The following is a 19,173-nucleotide window of genomic DNA, read 5'->3' on the forward strand; positions in this document are numbered from 1 at the left end:
CTTTTCACTCCAGCAAGCCCGCTAACTTGCTGCTCCTGGAACCATTTCTTCCTCTCCTCTGCAGCCTGCCTCACAGGCTGAAGGGAGGGAGGCCAGGAGCGGTGCTTGTGCAACTAGCAGTGAAAAGAGGGGAGCAGGGGGGCCAGGAGCTGGGCTCTCTGTCACTGACTTGTGTGAGGCTAATCACAGGCCAGAGGGGTAGCATTGTCCAGTGGTTAGGACACTAGCCTAGGCTGAGAGAGATCCAGTTTCAAGTCCCTGGTTCAACAGACACCCTGTGCGATTGCGGGAAAGTCACTTGGCCTCTCTGGGCGTCAGTTTCCAATATGGGGGTTCGAGGTGGTCAGGCAGGGGGCTATGCATTACTAGTGCTTGCTCTGCACTTAGCGACACTGCATTTCTTATCTTGTCCCATCACAGTTTTGTGAGATCCCTTTGTAACTCTGCGGTCTGCTTTGGACTGAGCTCGTTTTGTATCATCGGTGAATGTGGCCACCTCACTGTTCACCTCCTTTTCCAGCTCATGTGGAACGATGTTTCAAAGCGCAGGTCCCGGGACCGATCCCGGAGAGACAACCCCCAGTTGATCATTGGCCCCCCCTTTCCTTTCCTATCTGACCAACGAGGGGCCATCTCATCCCAGGACTCGTTACTTGGTGTAAGAGGCTTCGGTGAGGGACCTTGTCAAAGACTTGCCGAAAGTCCACAAGCCCCACGTCCACGGGACCACGCTTGTCCACCTGCTTGTTGCCTCTCTCACAGATTTCTAAGAGAGCGGTGGGGCCTGATCTCCCTTCACAAACGTTCTCATCGTGTTCTCTTGTGTGGGGGAGTTCTCAGATCATCTCCCACTGCTCCCCGGGCTCCCCTGCGCACACGGACATCGTCACTAACCCCTCCGCTTCCATCACAAGGGCGCCCGTTCCGCCACTTTCCCACCCAACGGCTTTTCCCACCTTACACGCCCCTCTGGTCTGCCCATAAAGGATCTAATCCTCAATGTGTCCAGCCTCGGCTTCCAGCCACTTCCGATCTGGTTAACTCGTGGTCTGCCAGAATGGTCACCGGGGCAGGTACTCGGGTGCGGGGATCAAGTCAACCCCTTGTCTGAGACGCTAGCTAGATGGAGTTCCCAGAGTTGAATGCGGTAAGGAACCGTTTCCAGGCCTTCAGTCCTCATCATGGCTTTTCTCGGAACCCTCCCAAAATCATTAACATCCTTTGAGAACTGTGGCCACCAGGACCGCAACAGTCGTGGTCACAGGGGTCCCAAATCCAGAAGTATTCCAACTAACAAAGAGGCTGGAGAGAGGCTGTTCTCAGTGGGGGCAGGTGGCGGAACAAGGAGCAATGGGCTCCAGTTACAGTGGGGGAGGGCTAGGTTGGGTGTTAGGACAAACTATTTCCTTAGGCGGGTGGGGAAGCGCTGGGATGGGTTCCCTAGGGAGGGGGTGGAGTCTCCATCCCTAGAGGTGTTCAAGTCTCGGCTTGACAAAGCCCTGGCTGGGCTGATTGAGTTGGGTTGGTCCTGCCTTGGCCAGGGGGCTGGACTCGGTGCCTCCTGAGGTCTCTGCCGCCCTGGGGCTCTAGGAGTCTAAGTAAGATAGTGCCCATCGCCGTCATATTTTGGCACCTTTGGACAGACACTGATCTGCACCTCCGCTGACGGGCTGGATCGCACCTGGAGGCCTGAGCCCCAGTTCCGCTCTGGCGTGCGGTACAGAGTGACAGGGTCTGTCCGTGGTGCCGTGCCTTGGTTGAGGTCTGTCCCATCAGTTTTGTCTACCTAGGAGCAAGAATTTGGCACGTGGCCAAGGGCTGCCCTCTTCTATGCAATTAGTGGAGGGGATGTGGACTCTGGGATGGAGATTGGGTGCAGAAGGGAGCTTGCGGCAAGGGACTGGGGTGCAGAGCGGGTGTGGGGTCTGGGAGGGAGTTTGTGTGAAGGAGGTGGTTGTGACCTAGGGCAGGGGACTGGGGGGCAAGGTCTCGGAGGGGTCTGGGTGCAGGAGCTATATGGGGTAGGGGGCTGAAATACGGGGCAGAGGTGTGGGGGGAGGCAGGGGCTGGGGTGCCAGAGGCTGGCTCTGCCTGGGAGACACTTACCTGGGTGACTCCCAGCCAGCAGCCCAGCAGGTTCCCTGCCTTCCATGGCCCAGGCCACTCAGAGCAACTGGCTGTGGGGCCCTGTGCAACTAAGAAGAGCTGTGAGTCCGAGAGGAGGAGGGGAGGTACTTCATGTGCTGGCCTGTTCTTCAGACAGCAACTCCCATTGTCTGGAAACCGGCCAATGGGAGCTGCAAGTTGTGCTGGGAGTGGGGGCAGTATGCAAAACCTGGCCCCCCTGCCCCGAGGCTCACAGCTGTTCACAGACAAACAGGCCGGCTGCTGTGAATGGTGTGCAGGGCAGGCAGACAGGGCACCGAACTGAGGCTCCTGCGGTGCCCGCAGGTCAGATCCAGAGGCTTAGCAGGTCAGATCAGCCCGCAGGCTGTATTTTGCTTGGCCCTGTTCTAGTCTGACCCGGTGTGTAACAGGCCAGAGAATGGCTCCGAAACAATTCCTGCTTAAATTAGAGCATCTCTTTTAGAAAAACACCCAACCCGGGGCCAAGAAGTCCTGAGTTCTAAGCCCACCCTGGTGCCAGCTAATGGAGGTGGCCCTGGACACATCATGGCGGCCAAAACCAGAGGGGGCGTCTGCAAATGTTGGCGTTTAATCGCTCCGAGCCTCAGTTTCCACATCTGGAAAACAGGAAGTGCCAGGGCATCGTCTCACAGCAGGTGGCGCCTCCTCCTGGCTGCTGTGGGCATTAGCACTTTCCCGGTCTAAGGCTGCCTTCTGCAATGTGCCGTGTCTCCTGCTGCCACTCTGGCGGTCTCCCCGGGGCTCTTCTCTTCCTCGGGGCCTCGCAGTCTCCTCCCAACTTGGCCCTCTGGCCAGGGGACTAGCCATGTTTCCACCTTCCAAGCCCTCCCCGTCTCCTCTGACAAACGGGCTCAGGCAATCTTCCCTTTCTCCTGCCAGCTGGTGCCATTTCCTTAGCAGCGGACGGGGGAACCTTCCCATCAGCAGCCGAGGTCTGCCCTGACCTACCCCTTGCTCCTTCTCCCCAGAGCCTTTCCTACCTCTCTGCCCCCCCCCCCCCCCACTGTGTCTGCCAGCCCCAGCTCCCGGGAGCCACCTCGCTCACCCAGGGAGTGACCGTGGCCTGTCTTCCTGCAGCCCCTTTCTGCTCTCAGCAAGCCCAGCTTGTTCCCTCCCATGAGGGCTTTCCTCTCAGCCTGCCGCCTCACAGGTGAACTGGCCTCCATACCCCCCCGGCGCGGAGGGTTACCACTCCCTGCCTAGCAGTCACCAGAGCCAGCCTAGCCAGACACCGTGACGCCCACAGATTGCTTGGGCAGCCAGGCACTGGGCTGAGGACGAGCAGACGGGGCCCTGCCTCAGCTACTGACCTGCCTTGTGCTTGGCTCAAGCCCCCCCCCCCCCGCCGCGCCGTGCACCGGGAACCCCAGCAGCCCCGGACTGGTTTTCCATGCAGCCCCGTGGGGTCGAGGCGCGATGCGCCGGCCGAGCAATCACCGGAACTTCCGACAAACCCGCCACCGGCCGGGGCTGCTGCTTTGCTCTGGCTGACTGTTCTCGCTCGCTCAGATTCCCGCCAAACGGGCTGAGTTTCCCGCCGGGGGCCTTGCTGCAGGACCGAGGCCGAGCTCGCCCCGGAGTGGAGGCTGAGCGCCCCCGAGGAGGGGAGGGCCCAAATGACAGGGTCCTATCCCGGCAACAGCCGCAAAGAGCGTCAACCAAGGCTGGTCCCTGGCGTGTGTAGAAATCGTATTTCACCAGGCTCAGGCTCCGTGGGCCTGTCACGGGCCGGCGCACCACGGCGCCTCCAGCTGGCTGCTCAGGGAATTAGCTCCTTGGTTCCCTGGATGCCTCCCTCTCGCCGGTGTCTCCCCATGTCCTCGCTAGTCCAGACCCGTGTCACTCATGGACCTCGGCGTCCCCTTAGGACGTGCCCCCCAGCAGTGTCTGAGCCCCCTTCCGGGGGAGGGGGGGGGGTTATCCTGCTTGCACTGTAGTGTCCTCCCCTCCCCAGGGAACACCCAGTTCCCCTGCCCCCACTTTGCCTCAGTGACCCACTGCCAGCCTGCACCTAGCCCCTGCAGTCTGCAATGGCCACTCAGCCCTGGCAAAGGGGGGCGGGCCTGCTGCCCTGCCACCCGGGAGCCTCCCCAGCCCTGTGCTACCTCCAGGAAGCCTCCTGCTTCCCTGGCAGGCAGGTCCCTCCTGCTCTCTCCAGCTGGGCCCTCGTTCACCAGAGTCAGCCCTGGCTCCGCGCTGGGGTTTGCCCTTGAAGGGCCCCATTTCAGATCCGCACAGATGCCAGGCTGGACACAAGACCTAGGAACTTGTCTTGGGTTTCCCCAGCGGCACCTCCCACACTGGTATTCGGATGCCCTGCCCCCAGGGCTGCCAGGTGTCCGCTGGTCACCCGCACGGCCGGTATTTTCGCCTCCCGTCCGGTCAAACAATCGAGAGAATCCCGGACGCCTGAGCTGCCCTGAGCTGCCCTGTGTCTTCTGAATTTTTCCCCAGCCAGGAGGTGAAAATGCACCTGGCAACCCTACAAACACACAACACCCCGACCCCAGCCCCCATGCTTACCTGGTTCCCCAAGGCTGCCGGCACAAAATGGTTGCAGGCCAAAAGACCAAGGGGTAGCAATGCTTCCCCTGGGTCTTAGTGCTCAACCTCTCCCCTGTGCCTAGCCCTGCACTCACTCTTAAAGGGGACATGCTGTTCTAATGCTGGGTTATTTAAAAAAAAAATGTTTTGGCTTAATAAGTCCTTGGTGTCTTTTTTTTTTTACTCAGCAACTTTGATCCCCCCCTCCCCTTTTTTTTCCCTTCAACAGAATTTTTTCCCGGTGTTTTTTGAGGGGGGAGGTGGTATTTGGTATTTTTGTTTCAACCATCTGGCAACCCTACTGCCACGCCAACAACGCCCGGCCCCGTGGGGCCCAAATACTCTACTCACCGGCGGGGGCATGGACTCCTGGCTCAGGTCAAATGGGAGAGGGCTCCGGTGGTCTGCTCAGCCCCAAACCTGCTCTAGGGCAGCAGAGCGGGCAGTTTGGGCACCGCAGAAGTCCGCAGGCTCTGGGGCCTGGCGTGAGGTGCGGATCGCGGGGCTGGAGCAGTGGGGCACTGTGGGTTTGGACTGCGCGGGGGCCAAGGGTTGGAAGTGTGGGGGGGTCCAGGTCAGACCGAGGTGCTTTGCAGACCTGGGGGAGGTCGCGGAGTTGGCCCTGCAGCGTGTGTGGGGCAGGGAAGGGGGGACGCAGCTGGCGAGCTGCCTGGCGCAGGAAGCCCAGAACACGGAGTCTGGCAAACGGCACCGGAAGCCAGGCTGGTTCCGGATCCACTGGCGCGGCGGCGGCGGCGGCGGTTCTGCTTCTGGTCACCTCTTGGTTTGCCCCTTCCCAGGCTGCCTGCCTCTGCGGGGGCAGGGCACAGAGGAGGCACTCAGACCGTGGCCATAACCCAGCAGTGCTTTGCGCTTTGTTCCTCCCCGCAACCCGCAGCTCCAACCGCAGCCCCGGCTTGTCGCAAGGGGCCTGAATGTAGCCCGGCTGCAGCCCCCCCGAATGTAGCCCGGCTGCAGCCCCCCCCGAATGTAGCCCGGCTGCAGCCCCCCCCAAATGTAGCCCGGCTGCAGCCCCCATCACCAGGAGCTCCCCGCTCCCGAGGGATAAACCTGCATGGGGGGCAGCTGCGGCCCATCGCCCCCCCACCCCCTCCATTTACTGTTTCCCACGCACAAAGCTGCCAGATTCTCCTGGTTCTCACACCCGCGTGGAGCCAGGGCTGGTGCGTGCGGGTCGCACACGGCGCTGCCCGTGGGAGCCGGGCGCCCCCTCGGCAGCCAAGCCCAGCGCTGCGACGGGTCCCTCGGCACAGCCCGCGCGGGGGGAAAGCTGCCCGCGCCCGGGAGACCGTCTTGGTTACGACAATCTCACGGCCACGCATGCGGCCCACGCGCTAGCCTCGGGTCCCCTCGCTGCCCTCAGCCCGGGCATACCGCATACAGCCAGACAGACCGCCGCCCCCAGCTCCGTAGCCACACACGGGCTTATACACCCCCTCCTACGGTCGCCGCCAGCTGACATGCATGTTCCCAAAGGGACCCAGATCCCCACCCACATGCAAGCACGCGCTAGCCCCTCCAGCCCCCCCACAACTGCAGCCATCCGCACAAACACAGATTGGGCCGTGGACACACAAGCACACGTCAGTGCACACACGTGTGCATCCTTCTTCCTAAGGCGCTTTCCTCTGAAACTCTTACTCGGCCTGGGATGCCCCGCTCCCCTGAAGTGCTGACAGGCGGCTACCCCGGCCTCTCTCCAGCTAGCACCTGGGACTGGCTAAAGTCCGGATCACAGCGGGTTTCACACTTTTTTTCTCATGACCCAGTAGAAGAAAATCATCGATGCCACAACCCGACACAATGTGAGTAGAGTGTGGGCTGCAGGCTGGGGCTGAGGAGGAGCTTTGGGGTATGGGAGGGGGCTCCAGCTTTGGGGGGGCAGGGCAGGGGCAGAAGGCTTTTACCTTGAATGGCTCCCGGGCAGCGGTGCAGCGGGGAGGGAGGAGGAAGGGGGGCTAAGGCAGCTTCCTGCCTCTCCTGGCACCGCAGACCAGGCTGCCCCCAGAAACAGCCGGCAGCAGATTCCCAGCCAGTGGGAGTGTGGGGCTAGCGCTTGGGGCAGGGGCAGTGGAGCCCTGTGCATCCCCCCACTAGGAGCCAGGCCTGCTGCCGGCTGCTTCTGGGCGCAGCGCAGTCTGCGGTGCCAGGACTAGCAGGAAGCTGCCTCAGCCCCCCCACTGCTCCCCCGATCCCCTTGCAGCCATGAGCCCCAGCACCCGACATTCCTGGCCCAGTGCTGGGTTGCAACCCATGCAGAGAAGGGTCTATAACTGCTCCAGGCGTAACCCAGGGTATGTCTACACTGCAGAGTGTTTTCAGAAAAATGGCCGTTTTGCCGAAAAAACCCTTCACTTCCGTCCACACTGCAATCACGTTCTTTCGAACAAAGAAATCGAAAGAACAGAGGGCTTTTTCCGGCATTGGTAACCCTCTTTCTAGGAGGAAGAAGCCTTTGTGCAAAAGAGCTCTTCCGGGAAGAGGCGCGTGTGGACGGGGAAGAGGGAGCTCTTTCGCAAGAAGAGGAAAGAGGAAAAAGCACAGGTGCCCTGGTGGCCGCTCTGTCCATCGCAATCACAGCTCACATGCGAGAGCCTCCATTGAGTCTGGACACTCTCGAGAAAGCAGATCGCTTTTGCTGTGTAGACGCTCTCTTTCGGAAGAAGGTCACTTCCGGAAAAGCTTTGTCCAAAAGAAGCCTGCAGTCTAAACGGAGCAAGAGTCGACTCTTGGGTCCCCTGCTGTAGCCAAGCAGCGGGAGTCTGTGGTTCCCTAGCTCAGCGGCTCTCCCCCTCCAGACACTGCCCTCCTGGCTCGCCTCGCGTACCCCTGCGCCACCTCCCTTTAGAGCCGCTTGCTCACAAAGCCAGACATAAAAATGCCAGAGGCTCCGCTTCACCGCAGCGTTATACGCTGGAACCAAGCGGCAGATCAGCAGCGCTCGGACATTTCGGCCTCCGGAGCACAGAGCGCTGCAAACAAGTCGCCGGATGAAACGCTCCTTGGCCCTGGCTTGGCGAGGGCTGTAGAACTAGGCCGATACCTTGATGAGTAGACCCCGGAGTGCCCCCGGGCGACACCCACTTCGGCCTAGCACAGCAGGGCCGCGTCCCACCCCAGAGCCAGCGGTGCACCATCGTGGCGCGCAATTCCAGCCCCCCTCCCCCTCCCCCAGGGCAACCCTACCTTGTGAGTGGAATTTGGAAGCGGGGGAGCCGCCCGCCGCTGTGGTGAGGATGAGAGCGCACGTCAGGAGCCTCCAAGCGGTTGCCATGGTGAGGGATGCTCGTCTCAGCGTGGGGAGCATTGTACCAGCCGGAAGGGCTCTGTCCCAACATGTCTCTCTTCGGGCCACCGCTCATGCAGACACAGGAGTCCTCGGGGCCTTCCCAGGCATCCTCAGCTGCAGCGGCGAAGCCGATCGAGCCTCTGTGGCGCGCTGGGCCCGGGCCGGCGGAACGGCTTCAGCATGTGCTAGTTGGAAGCAACGGCCCTTGGCGGCATTGCCCCTGCGGAAGAGGGGATGGGGGAGCGGCGTAAGCGGGAGAGAGAGGGGACGGAGGGAGAGAAAAAGGCAGGGGAAGCTGGGCAAAGCAGGGTGGGCAGGAAGGGGGTGTGACAGAAGGAAAGGAAGAGGGAGGTGGGGGCAGGAAGAAGAGAACAAATTAAATCCACCGCATCGTTTCACGGCACGTTACAGCCCCCGAGTCGAGAGGCCCGATTCTTTGGTGTCCTGCCCCTTGTGTCGTGCTCGGCGCCAGTGAGGAGTGACTGCCTCTCTGTGCCCCCTTAGTACCCCGCCGAGGTCCCTCGTACCACTAGGGCCAGGCAAAGGGGCTTACACGATGGGAACTGCAATTTGCGCTCACTTGGAGGCCCCGCTGCCCTGCCAAAGTGGTGTCCTAGTGCAAACGAGACCCACCCCCTTTTCTGTCTTTGTGACGCCAAGGGGGAATCAGGCCCCAGATCTATCTGATCTATTACATGACCAACGGACGCACGCATGCACGGCACTGCTGCCCTGGCAGCAATGTTTTCGGGAGGCTCACGCTGACACTTCAGAGAAGCTCCTCAGAAAAACAGCAAGGTGGTTGGTGCAGCCGCCGAGCTCTCAAAAGAGAGCAACAGGACAGAGAGGAAGTGGAAGGCAGAAGGTGCAGTGGAGGGTCTGAGTTCAAATCCGCACCCTCTGAGAGTCTCCCCTGGGCATGCCATGTGCCCACTAACGGGGAACGTAACTCATCATGGGCAACTGGCGTCTAGAAAGCAACCCACTGGTCAGATGCTTCTGACCAGACCATCTTCAGCCCCAAGAATTGGGCTGGAAGTTTCAGCATATGCTCTATTTGATCCCCAGTGGTCTCCACGAAAACGTCAGTATTTACCAACACTTACCACCCAGTGGCATCTGAGACACCACCAATCTTTTCAGTCTTTAAAAAAAGAAATAGATGACACAATCAAATGGTATCAGCAGGCAAATGTTGACTGTAATGCAGTGATAGCCAAATATCGGTGGTTCAGCAGCCAAATCAGCGAGCAATATTAGCCAAAAGAGCCAGCTGTGTGACGTCATTCTTGACTTGCATATGTTCAGTCACGTGGGTTCTAAAGCCTCAGAGAGCCGCAGGAGATGCATTAGAAAGCCCCCTGTCACTGTGAATCGCAGTGTGAGTATCCCTGCTGTCATGGGTCACAGTATCGTGAGCACAGCTCCCTCCGTCAGGGGGTGGGTAGAGCTGAGCAATGCAGCCAGTGCCTTTTGCCCTTTGAGCTGTTCCAAATAGATCAGACTCTGGATCGACTTTGTCGTTTGAAATTATTTGTGAATTGCGTCTGTGCCGTAGCGGGGACTGTATGAATTCTGTTTGCCCCTGGACTCATTCTGTTTGCCTTGGGGGGTGGATGTGATTCTGTGGTCCTGCACGGTTCTGTAATGACACTATGTGTGAGTGCCTGCCTCAGTTTCCCTGGGCACTGCAACGCTATCTGAACGAGGACAGGGAGGTTGGGCGTGACTCACTGGGGCAGAACGTAGAGCCTCGCAGTCCTGAGGGCCCGGGGACAGCAAATCACGCCTTGGGCCCCTGAACGGGAACAAAGGGGGAGGCGGGGCTAGGGCCTGGGGAAGGGGCTTAGAGCAGAAAAGGGGGGAGAAGGGCCCGGGACCTCTTCTCCCCGAGAGGAATAATACGGCCTGCTCGTGGTCCTGGGCTGCGCTGGGTCCCTGCAAAGAAACCTCCTGTTCCACCGGCCGCCTGAGAGTCCCGTTGGCTGCAGACGGGGTGCAGGGCCCAGGGACTCCCCCATCCCGAGACAGTGTCAGGGCCAGATTCCTGGCATATGGATCACGTCCGCACAGTTGGTGGCGGGGGGAAGGCGTTTACACAGGCTGGATATTTACACAGGGCGCCTGGTTTCGTTTCTGTTCGCTGTCTGGATGGGCCTCGCAACTGACCAACGCTGCACCAGCTTAACGACAGGATACAGAATTCCCAACGTGCTCCCCAGCAATAGCTGACTCCACATGTCCCGTGTCGAGTACAGGAAAACCAAAGCCATTCGTGGTGGAGTCATAGAATCTAGCACACTAGAACGGGAAGGGACCTCGCGACGTCATCGAGTCCAGTCCCCCGCCCCCACGGCCGGACCCAGCGCCCTCTAGACCATCCCTGACAGGTGTGTGTCCAACTTGCTCTTAAATATCTCCAGGGATGGAGGTTCCACAACCTCCCCCCTGCCAGGCAATTTATTCCAGTGTTTAACCACCCTGACAGGTGGGAAGTTTTTCCTAATGTCCAACCTGAACCTCCCTTACTGCAGTTTAAGCCTATTGCTGCTTATCCTGTCCTCAGAGGCCAAGGGGAACAATTTTTCTCCCTCCTACTTGTGGAAGCATTCCCGCATCTCCAGCGAATGGCGAAATTCACAAATAACGGGAGCCGCAGATCTGGCCCCCACTGCCCTTCCCATGCCAGGACAGGAGATCTGCAAATAGCGATTCTGCAGCTTGCAGGGATCCCCCGTATCACCTCTAACGTGCAGACGTGTTCCCATGTAGAAGTTCTTGAGCAAATGGACTCGCAGACGGACGGACTCGCAGACAGGCAGACGGACGGACTCGCAGACAGGCAGACGGACGGATTCGCAGATAGGCAGACGGACGGACTCGCAGACAGGCACCCAAATCTCTGAGATGTATATATAAGTATCTGCGAACACTGGAGGGAATCGGGGAGAAACAGGAGGTGGTGCAGAGCTGCTGGAACTGGTGAGTTTCTTGGAGACCCCCGACATGACAGACACGACTGATGCCATGGCTCCCCCGGCCTCTCAGCTCACTCCGCCCACTGCCCGGTGAGCAGCACGCGCCGGAGGTGGGGGGGGGGGCGGCGGAGTTACTCCCATCCCGCTTCCATGCGGGCAAGTCCCCGGCGAGAGAACAAAGTTGCCTGAGCCCAGCCCTTTGGCCTGCGAAACCAGCAACATCTGGCCTGGGATCTCCAAAAGAAGCAAAGATCCCTTGGCAGAACGGTGAGGAACAGGCTCCAGGCATGATGCCGGCGTCCCCAAGGCTTCCCGGTTTCACTGCGCGGCCTTAGCAGCTCCTCTGAGAAACTGGCCCAGAGCTTCGGCTCCACCCTCTCCTCCCTAGCGACTCTCAGGGAGCCTCCGCGTCGCTCCTTCAGCCAGCTCCAGGCCGTGTCTTTAGCTTGGAGTGGGCACGAGGGATCCTCGCCACCTGGGCTAGCACCAGCTCTTTCCGCCCCCTGAGAGCAGCCTGGCCCTGGGCTCGTGACGCCCGCCAGCTTTCAGAACATCGTAAAAGAAACAGGCCACACACATAAGCAGTGAGATCTGGCCAGACCCTGGGCCACCTACCTTCCATCGGCATCGACCCCTCCCCCTTCATGTCACCCGGGTTCTCGGAGGACGGACGAGAACCGTGACCAGCCATGGACAGAGACATTGGTTGCAGAGAAGGCTCATCTCAGGCCAGGTCACACATATCCAAGACGACTCCCAGGTGCCCAGATGGACACACGAGGGGCCCGGGACTCCACTTCCAGCCCCATGGATTTGGACTGTTCCTATCTGATGAAGTCCTGGGAGCACCGTGTCATGGGGCCGCCACCCACCCCTCGCAAGTGCCCCCCTCTGGTTCTGCATGTCTGCATTCTTCAGTCCTGGTGACTCCTTTGGGCGGTTCTCAGGCGGGTTACCGTGCCTCAGTGCTCCGAGTGAGTCACACGCTGTCTGCACATTAATCAGAACAGGCCCCTTCGGGGGCATAGCATCCACCGGGGCTGTGTTTCTAGCCCTCCCGGGGCTTTCATCTTTAAGTGGTCCAGCCCTAGTGTGGGGCTGTATCTCCAGGGCTTCCTCCCTGGAGACACTGTCTTCAGGCAGCCTTACCTAGGCTCAGTCCCTACTAAGTCCTAGCAGCTGGCCAGGGGCTCTCTCAACGGTCTCCTGGTCCTAGCTAGCAAACTCTCTTTGGCTCAGTCCCAGCAGCCTGACAAGAGCATCCAGCTCCCCCTCGGTCCCTGGCCACAGTGAGCTCTCCAGGCATTCAGACCTACAGTCCTTTCTTCTCCAGCTCCAAGCAGTAACTAACTGAGGCTCTGTTCTGCAGCTCCTTTTATATGGCCCTTCTGGGCCCTGATTGGCTGCTTTCCCTGTAGCCATTCTAGCCTGCTTGGAGGACCTCTCCGCTGCTCCTTTCCTGGGATGGGTGTGGCAGAGCCCCGAGATCTCCTGTAGGGGGCCTTTGGGCCCAGCTCACCCCACCACACACTGCAAGACCTCAGAGCCACCACATGCAACATTGTCCTTCCTGGCCTCTCGGGCTCCTTGGATAATTTGTGTCCTTGCATGGATGTCACTGTCTTCCCACCCAAAGCCTTGCAAACTCCAGCTAGCAGTTAAACCCAGCCTTGGCCAGCTGCCCCTTGTGGCTGTCTGAGCTGCCACTCCTACAGATGGTGAATGAGAAGCTAAGATTCCAACCACCCCCGAGTCCCACCAACGTGCCGTGTCCCTGAGATTACTTCGGCGTGTTACTGAATGAACTTTTCTTTGGTCAGAGAGCGGGGACGATTATTCCTGGCACCAGGTCCCCCTCGCTGCCCGGCCCCCAGAGCTCGTCCCTTACGGCTCTCGGGTTCTCACCAGAGGGTTCTGCAAGGTTCTGTCTTCTCACACATGCCAGAAGATTGTCACAAACCCAAAGTGACGTAGTTGGGGGGCTGTCTGCTCTGTGACCTGGGGCTCCCTGCGCTGCGCTGTGTGATTCTCACGGACACACCACGTGTATTAGCCCAGACACCTAGGACCAGACAACAAGGCTCCCCAGGGGAGAGACAACGGGAGGGAGGCAGAGACCAACACCTGGTTTGGGGGCAGGGTCTGGGAGCGAGGAAGTTGCTGGCTGGGAAACGTGAAGGAAACAGCCTAAGCTGAGGGTCTGGGGGGCGATGGATCCCCTAACCCCAGGGGTCTGAGGCATCCTGGCCCTGACTCCTGTAGCCACCTCACGTCTGTGCTGGGCTGTATCCTGGAGGAGCGATGAACCCCCCTGTTCTACTGGCCGGCGGAGCCTGTTCTCACTGCTACGGGGATGCAGGACCGGAGGGACCCCGACGAGCCGTCACACCCTGGGTTCAAACGCCAAGAGTCCACGGATAGAACCCAATTGTCCTTCGCCGCCGCCGTAGAAACGACCACCACGCGGTTGTGAAGTGAGCACATGGCTGAAGAACCGGTGGCCAGAACTGGACCTTGGGTTCCCAAGAACGGAGCGATCAGAGGTCTGGGGGGCAGGACTGCCCCCCCCGCCGAGAACACAGGGCCACGTGGCCCAGGCTGCGGGGTCACCAGGCAGCGGTGTCGCGGCGTCCCACCCCTAGAGGCACTGGTGAACGGAGAGTGAACGGAACCCGCGACCCCACCCCCGCAGCAGCCGGGAGCTCGCCCGTCACGAGTCCCCCAAGGCTGGTGACAAAGGGAAGCAAAGGCCCAAGCCCAGCGTGGCCTGAACTCCTCAGCCAGCGCTTTTAGACTCCGGGCAGCTCGCAGACTCCAGCGCTTCAACTCTGCCCCACTTGCAGGGTTTCTGGACAGAAAGCCGCTCGGCTGAGGCATGTTCCCCCGGGCTTCACGCTCCTCCTCCGGCTTGTTTTTCTGCTGTGGAACCAGCTTCCTCAAAGCTGCTATTATTTCCTGTCTCCTCCCTGGGACCCTGCGCTGCAGTGGCCAGGACTTCTGACCTCCCCCCCCCCCCATGCCTGTTAGCAGCTCCCTCCTTCCCGGAGAGATCAAAGGCTGGCAGAGGCTGCCAAGCCAGGGAAACCCTTCAACCCCTGACCTCACAGGGAGGAAGGGCTGTTTTGAGCCCCGCAGGTTGGGAACCAGGGCAGCAAAACCCCCCTGAACTGCAGCGGGGGAAGGGCCCCCGGGTTGCTTCCTTCATGCACAGGGTGGTACAACCCCCTTTGGCACGGCACTCCGCTCCTGAGACCCACAATGGGCCTTTGTCCTGGGAGGGAAAGACCCCAAACGAGGCGCACAAGGAGCCGAGGAGGAGAGAGGCTAGAAGACCAACGGCTCCGCAGTTTCTTTGCTATGTATAAAGTTTTCCATCACGTCAGTTTCAAGTCTGAGCTTTCAAGATGTCAATAATCCACAGGCAGAAGCAGGCCGGTGGACCCCAGATCTGGGCCTGGGGGTGGCCGTACCGTTGTTGGCTCTTGGGAAGCGGGCCACCTCCGGCAGGAATGAGGTACAGGGTACAGCATGACCTCTCCTTGCCTCGTGCCTGCCTCACTTGGGTCGGTTCCGATTTGCTCCTTTCCTAGGAATTCATTGTACTTGGCAGGCGCCACCGGAGAGCTAACACTCCCCAGCTGTCTGTGCCAAGGTGGCTTTCGCTGTGTGAACTCTGCGCGAGTACAAGAAGGCTGCCTGGATCCAGGGCTCTGTTGAAAACAATGAAGACGGCCCCGCCAGAAACCCAGCCCCTTGGAGAGCCGCGAAAGAAGGGGTACGCTTGGAACTGTGGCTGGAGTCCAGCCGGCCTTGTCTGCCCCTGGAGGCAGAAGAGTTTTAAGGGGAAGTTAGGAGAAAGCAAGCAAGGAAAGAAAGACTGTAACTAATTTCACCATCGGGTCTGCAGACAGAATTCCCTGAAAGCCTGGCTTTTTGGCTCGGGAGGCTGGATGGGAAGCTAATAGAAAGCATATGGGGCTCCAATTTGGCCCAAGCGGAAGGTTCAAGGTGCCTCCTAGTGCAGAGGCGAGGAGCGCGAATGCTTTTAAAGACGCAGGATCCTGGCTTCTCATCCAGGGTTGCCGGTGTTGAGGTCAGGTGTCCCTTCCCCGCACTGAGAGACGTCCGTGCCCAGCGTGCCCTGGTGGGAGGAAATCCTTGTGAGCCCCTCCCTGGCCCCCTTCCTCCACCACGCCGGCCGGCCAGGCAGCCTCAGCTCGCGAAAACAAGGACAGGCAGCCCCGGATGCAGCACTTCCAGGCAGATGTTTGCTGCTGCTCTCTTAGCTAAGCCAGGAATGAATGGGCACAGCGGGGCGGCAGGACCGCAGGCCGGAGCCATTCCCCAAAGCAGTCTGCTGCCCAGATGCTGGGGGCGGGGGTGGGATCAGGAGCAGGCAGCCCGGGGAAGGACCGGAGGGCTAGCATGGAACCCGCAGGACCTGGCTCCGATTCCCGGTTCTGTCACGCGCTTCTGGGGTCACCGTGGGCAGGTCAGCCAGGCCACGGGGCGCTGGGGGCTTCCTAGCGGCACTGCTGCGCGGCTGCAGGCAAGCTCTCCCAGGCGGCCGCTCTCCTGCCGGCACAACGGAGCCACCCCCAACGAGCCGTGGCCGCTGTGTCGGCGGGAAAGCAGCCCCCCTCCTCCCCTTCCTCCGTCCACCTTTGTCGCTGACACGTGTGTCAGTCGGCCGGTTGTTTTTCACACCTCTGTGACGGACCGGGCCGTGTCTGGGCACAGCTGAGGGCGTCCGCTCAGGGCAAATTGCTCGAATCCGGGGCTCCTTACAGCCCCCAGACTGGTGACCTCTCCAAACAGGCCACAAACCAGTCCCACAGAGCGCTTCAGCAGCCTGCCTGAAGCCTCCCGAGCAAAACCCCTCCGACACCCCAGCAATATCCGTGCCCCAGATGGCCCCGGGCCTCATACACCGGTGGGGGGTCCTAGCACCCAATCCCACCTACCCCAAACAAGTTCTGTCCGGTTCCAAGAAACCAGCCACAGATCCCGGGTCAATTTACCCTCTGGATCTTACCCACAAATCACGCTGGGCCAATCCTTTAGAATCTATATCTAAAGGTTTATTATCACAAGAAAGAAAAGCATGAGAGTAAGGTTGTTAAAGAATAGTACGTTACATGCACCGAATCTCCCAGTCCTCGATGCAGGCTCTAGCAGAGATGTTACAGCTGCTGATTTAAAAGTTCTTGTTGCACATCCTAGGATCAGGATGGGTTCACAGGTCTTCCAGGCTCTTCGATCCCTGCAGTGCTGCCTCTGGGATGAAGTGCTGAGCTGAGAACAAAATGGCATCGACCACATGGCCTCTTTATACCTCCATCCTGGCCTCTTCTTGTATGCAGCCGGTCACCTGGTCAGAGGCCAATCTCTGTGTTTCCTGCTGGCTGCTCTCAGGTGACAGCCCCCATTCTTTGGGTGTGTCCTTGGTCCATCAAGTGCCATTGTCCTACAGGGCCTGGCTAACCAGCCTGTCCATAGCAATGCTTAACCACATTCAGAGAAATATTCAGCTTCCACACAGATTACAGATTCCTACCTACACACACAGACATTATACACTCACATAAATAGCGTACATAAGATCAACAAACAATAAGCTCCCATTCAATACCCCACATGGCTCCCTTTTATACCAATTTCTGGGGCCAACACCCCCACCTAGGGGTGCAGCAGCGATCTGGCTGCTTCCCTCCAATTCGGTAATATGACACCTCCGACTGACAAAAGCACTGGTGTAGCCAGGGCCTTAGTCTGCGTGCCACCGTGCACCAGCATCTCCCCAAACACCGGGGGCTGGGAGGGTCATTACCTGAAGGGTGGAGGAGCTTGGGGCCGCAGGTATCCCAGGCAGACACCACCCAGCCAGAGAGTTTCCTTCCTCCAAGATGTCTCCTAAACACCCACCGTCACCCAAACTGCCCCGTCAACCGGCTGCGCTCCTTGCAGCCCAGGGAAGATGCAGCTGAATGTCAAGTTACAGTGGGAGGGGTCTAGGTTGGACATTAGGAAAAGCTATTCCCCTAGGCGGGCAGGAAGCGCTGGGCCGGGTTCCCTGGGGAGGGGCTGGAGTCTCCATCCCTAGGGGTATGTCTACACTACCCCGCTAGTTCGAACTAGCGGGGTAATGTAGGCATACCGCACTTGCAAATGAAGCCTGGGATTTGAATTTCCCGCGCTTTATTTGCATAAGTGGGGAGCCGCCATTTTTAAAACCCCGCTGGTTCGAACCCCGTGCAGCGCGGCTACACGGGGCTCAAACTAGGTAGTTCGGACTAGGCTTTCTATTCCGAACTACCGGTACACCTCGTTCCACATTCCACGAGGTGTACCGGTAGTTCGGAATAGGAAGCCTAGTCCGAACTACCTAGTTCGAGCCCCGTGTAGCCGCGCTGCACGGGGTTCGAACCAGCGGGGTTTTAAAAATGGCGGCTCCCCGCTTATGCAAATGAAGCCCGGGAAATTCAAATCCCAGGCTTCATTTGCAAGTGCGGTATGCCTACATTACCCTCCTAGTTCGAACTAGCGGGGTAGTGTAGACATACCCTAGAGGTGTTTAAGTCCCGGCTTGACACAGCCCTGGCTGGGATGGTTGAGTTGGGTTGGTCCTGCCTTGGGCAGGGGGCTGGATGCGATGACTCCGGAGGTCCCTTCCAGCTCTATGGTTCTATGATTCTACTAGCCAAGTAGCCCGTCATAAAACGGGATTTTCAGATCTTCTCTCCTAAGCTCTCTCGCTCTGTCTCTGTCTCTGTCTCTCTCTCTCTCTCTCTCTCTCCTACTGCCTCCCCCCCCAGCTCTCCTCCGCCTCCTGCCTCTCTCTTCATCTCTTTCTTTCTCTTCTCCCCCTCCTGCCTCTCACTCTCCCTTTCTCTTCTCCTCCTCTCCCTGCCCCCCTTCCCCTTCCCCTCCCCCCCCCCCGTGGCACTTGGCTGAGTGCTGCCTGCTCAGCCGGGCTGACGTGAGGGAGGGGGGCGGGGCGGTGATGTACGTGGCCAGGGGGCGGGGCCATGTACATCACCGCCCTCCCTTCCCCTCCCACCCCGGGGGAGCCCAAACAGCCCCTTGCGCTGCTGGCTCCCCCGGCAGCCCGGCTGAGGGGTGCAGCACTCAGCTGAGAGCCACAGTGGGGGAGGGGGCAGTGACGTAAATGGCCCCGCCCCCTGGCCATGTACGTCACCGCCCCACCCCCTTCCCCTCCCTCCGTGGCGGCTAGGCTGAGGGGCGCACCACTCAGCGCCACGGCGGGAGGAGCAAGGGGGCTGGTGACGTACACGGCCCCGCCCCCGGCAGCGTACATCACCGCCCCACCCCCCTTCCTGTCCCACCGGGGCTCAGCTGAGCAGAGCAGAGCAGCGCCAGCGCCACTCAGCTGGGCCACGGCCAGAGAGCAAGCGGCGGCAAGCGGCCGTTTGGGGTCCGGCTGCGGCTAGTGGCTGCACCCTCCCGCGCCAGGTCTGCGTCCCACCCCCCTCCTCCCATCCAGCCCCACGGCTCCCCATCCCCCCCCAGCTTCCCGCCGGCCAGTCCCACGGCCCCCTGAAACAGCCCTCCTCCCCCTCCGCCAACGCTGCTTCCCTCCCCCCTTCCTCCAGGCCCCCCCTATCCTCCCCTCCAGTCCCACAGCCCCCGATTCCCCCCAGCTCTGCTTCCTGCCCCCATTCCGGCCAGCTCCACCCCCCCTTCCTCTCCCTCTGTGGCTGCAGCACTCCCGCCGGGCCCAGCTGGGTGGTGGCGCCCTCGCCGGGCCCAGCTGAGCGGCGCAGCGCTCGGCCGAACCGCCATGGAGGGAGGGGAAGGGGGGCGGGGCGCTAATCGTACACAGCCAGGGGGCGTGGCCAGGTACGTCAGCGTTACAGACTCAGCAATGGGCGACTATACATATGGGCTACGTCTACACTGGCCCCTCTTCTGGAAGGGGCATGTAAATTTCACGAGTCGTCGTAGGGAAATCCGCGGGGGATTTAAATATCCCCCGCGGCATTTAAATAAAAATGTCCGCCGCTTTTTTCCGGCTTTTAAAAAAGCCGGAAAAGAGCGTCTAGACTGGCCCCGATCCTCCGGAAAAAGTGCCCTTTTCCGGAGGGTCTTATTCCTACTTCAAAGGGTCTTATTCCTACCACGAGGCTGAACCCGACTGGCAACGTGGCACCGCGCGGCTGAAACAGCCAGCCA

General features: G+C 60.0%; 1 protein-coding gene across 5 annotated transcripts in view; it reads right to left on the reverse strand.

The window, feature by feature from the left end:
- The window catches only part of ADAMTS10 (ADAM metallopeptidase with thrombospondin type 1 motif 10), a 118,032-nt gene that overhangs the window by 83,805 nt on the left and 15,054 nt on the right, over positions 1 to 19,173 (reverse strand). For 4 of the 5 annotated variants that reach the window (XR_012896730.1, XM_075903178.1, XM_075903175.1 and 1 more), the window contains exon 2: positions 7,900 to 8,297. Coding sequence is in view for 4 of the 5 variants with exons in the window: in XM_075903178.1 (XP_075759293.1) it covers positions 7,900 to 8,020 (121 nt within the window). In the remaining variant the exon portion in view is untranslated. The remainder of the gene's footprint in view (positions 1 to 7,899; positions 8,298 to 19,173) is intronic. The other variant, XM_075903177.1, reaches the window with a different exon arrangement.

The sequence above is a fragment of the Pelodiscus sinensis genome, chromosome 19 (genome assembly GCF_049634645.1).
Source record: "Pelodiscus sinensis isolate JC-2024 chromosome 19, ASM4963464v1, whole genome shotgun sequence".
NCBI lineage: Eukaryota > Metazoa > Chordata > Testudines > Trionychidae > Pelodiscus > Pelodiscus sinensis.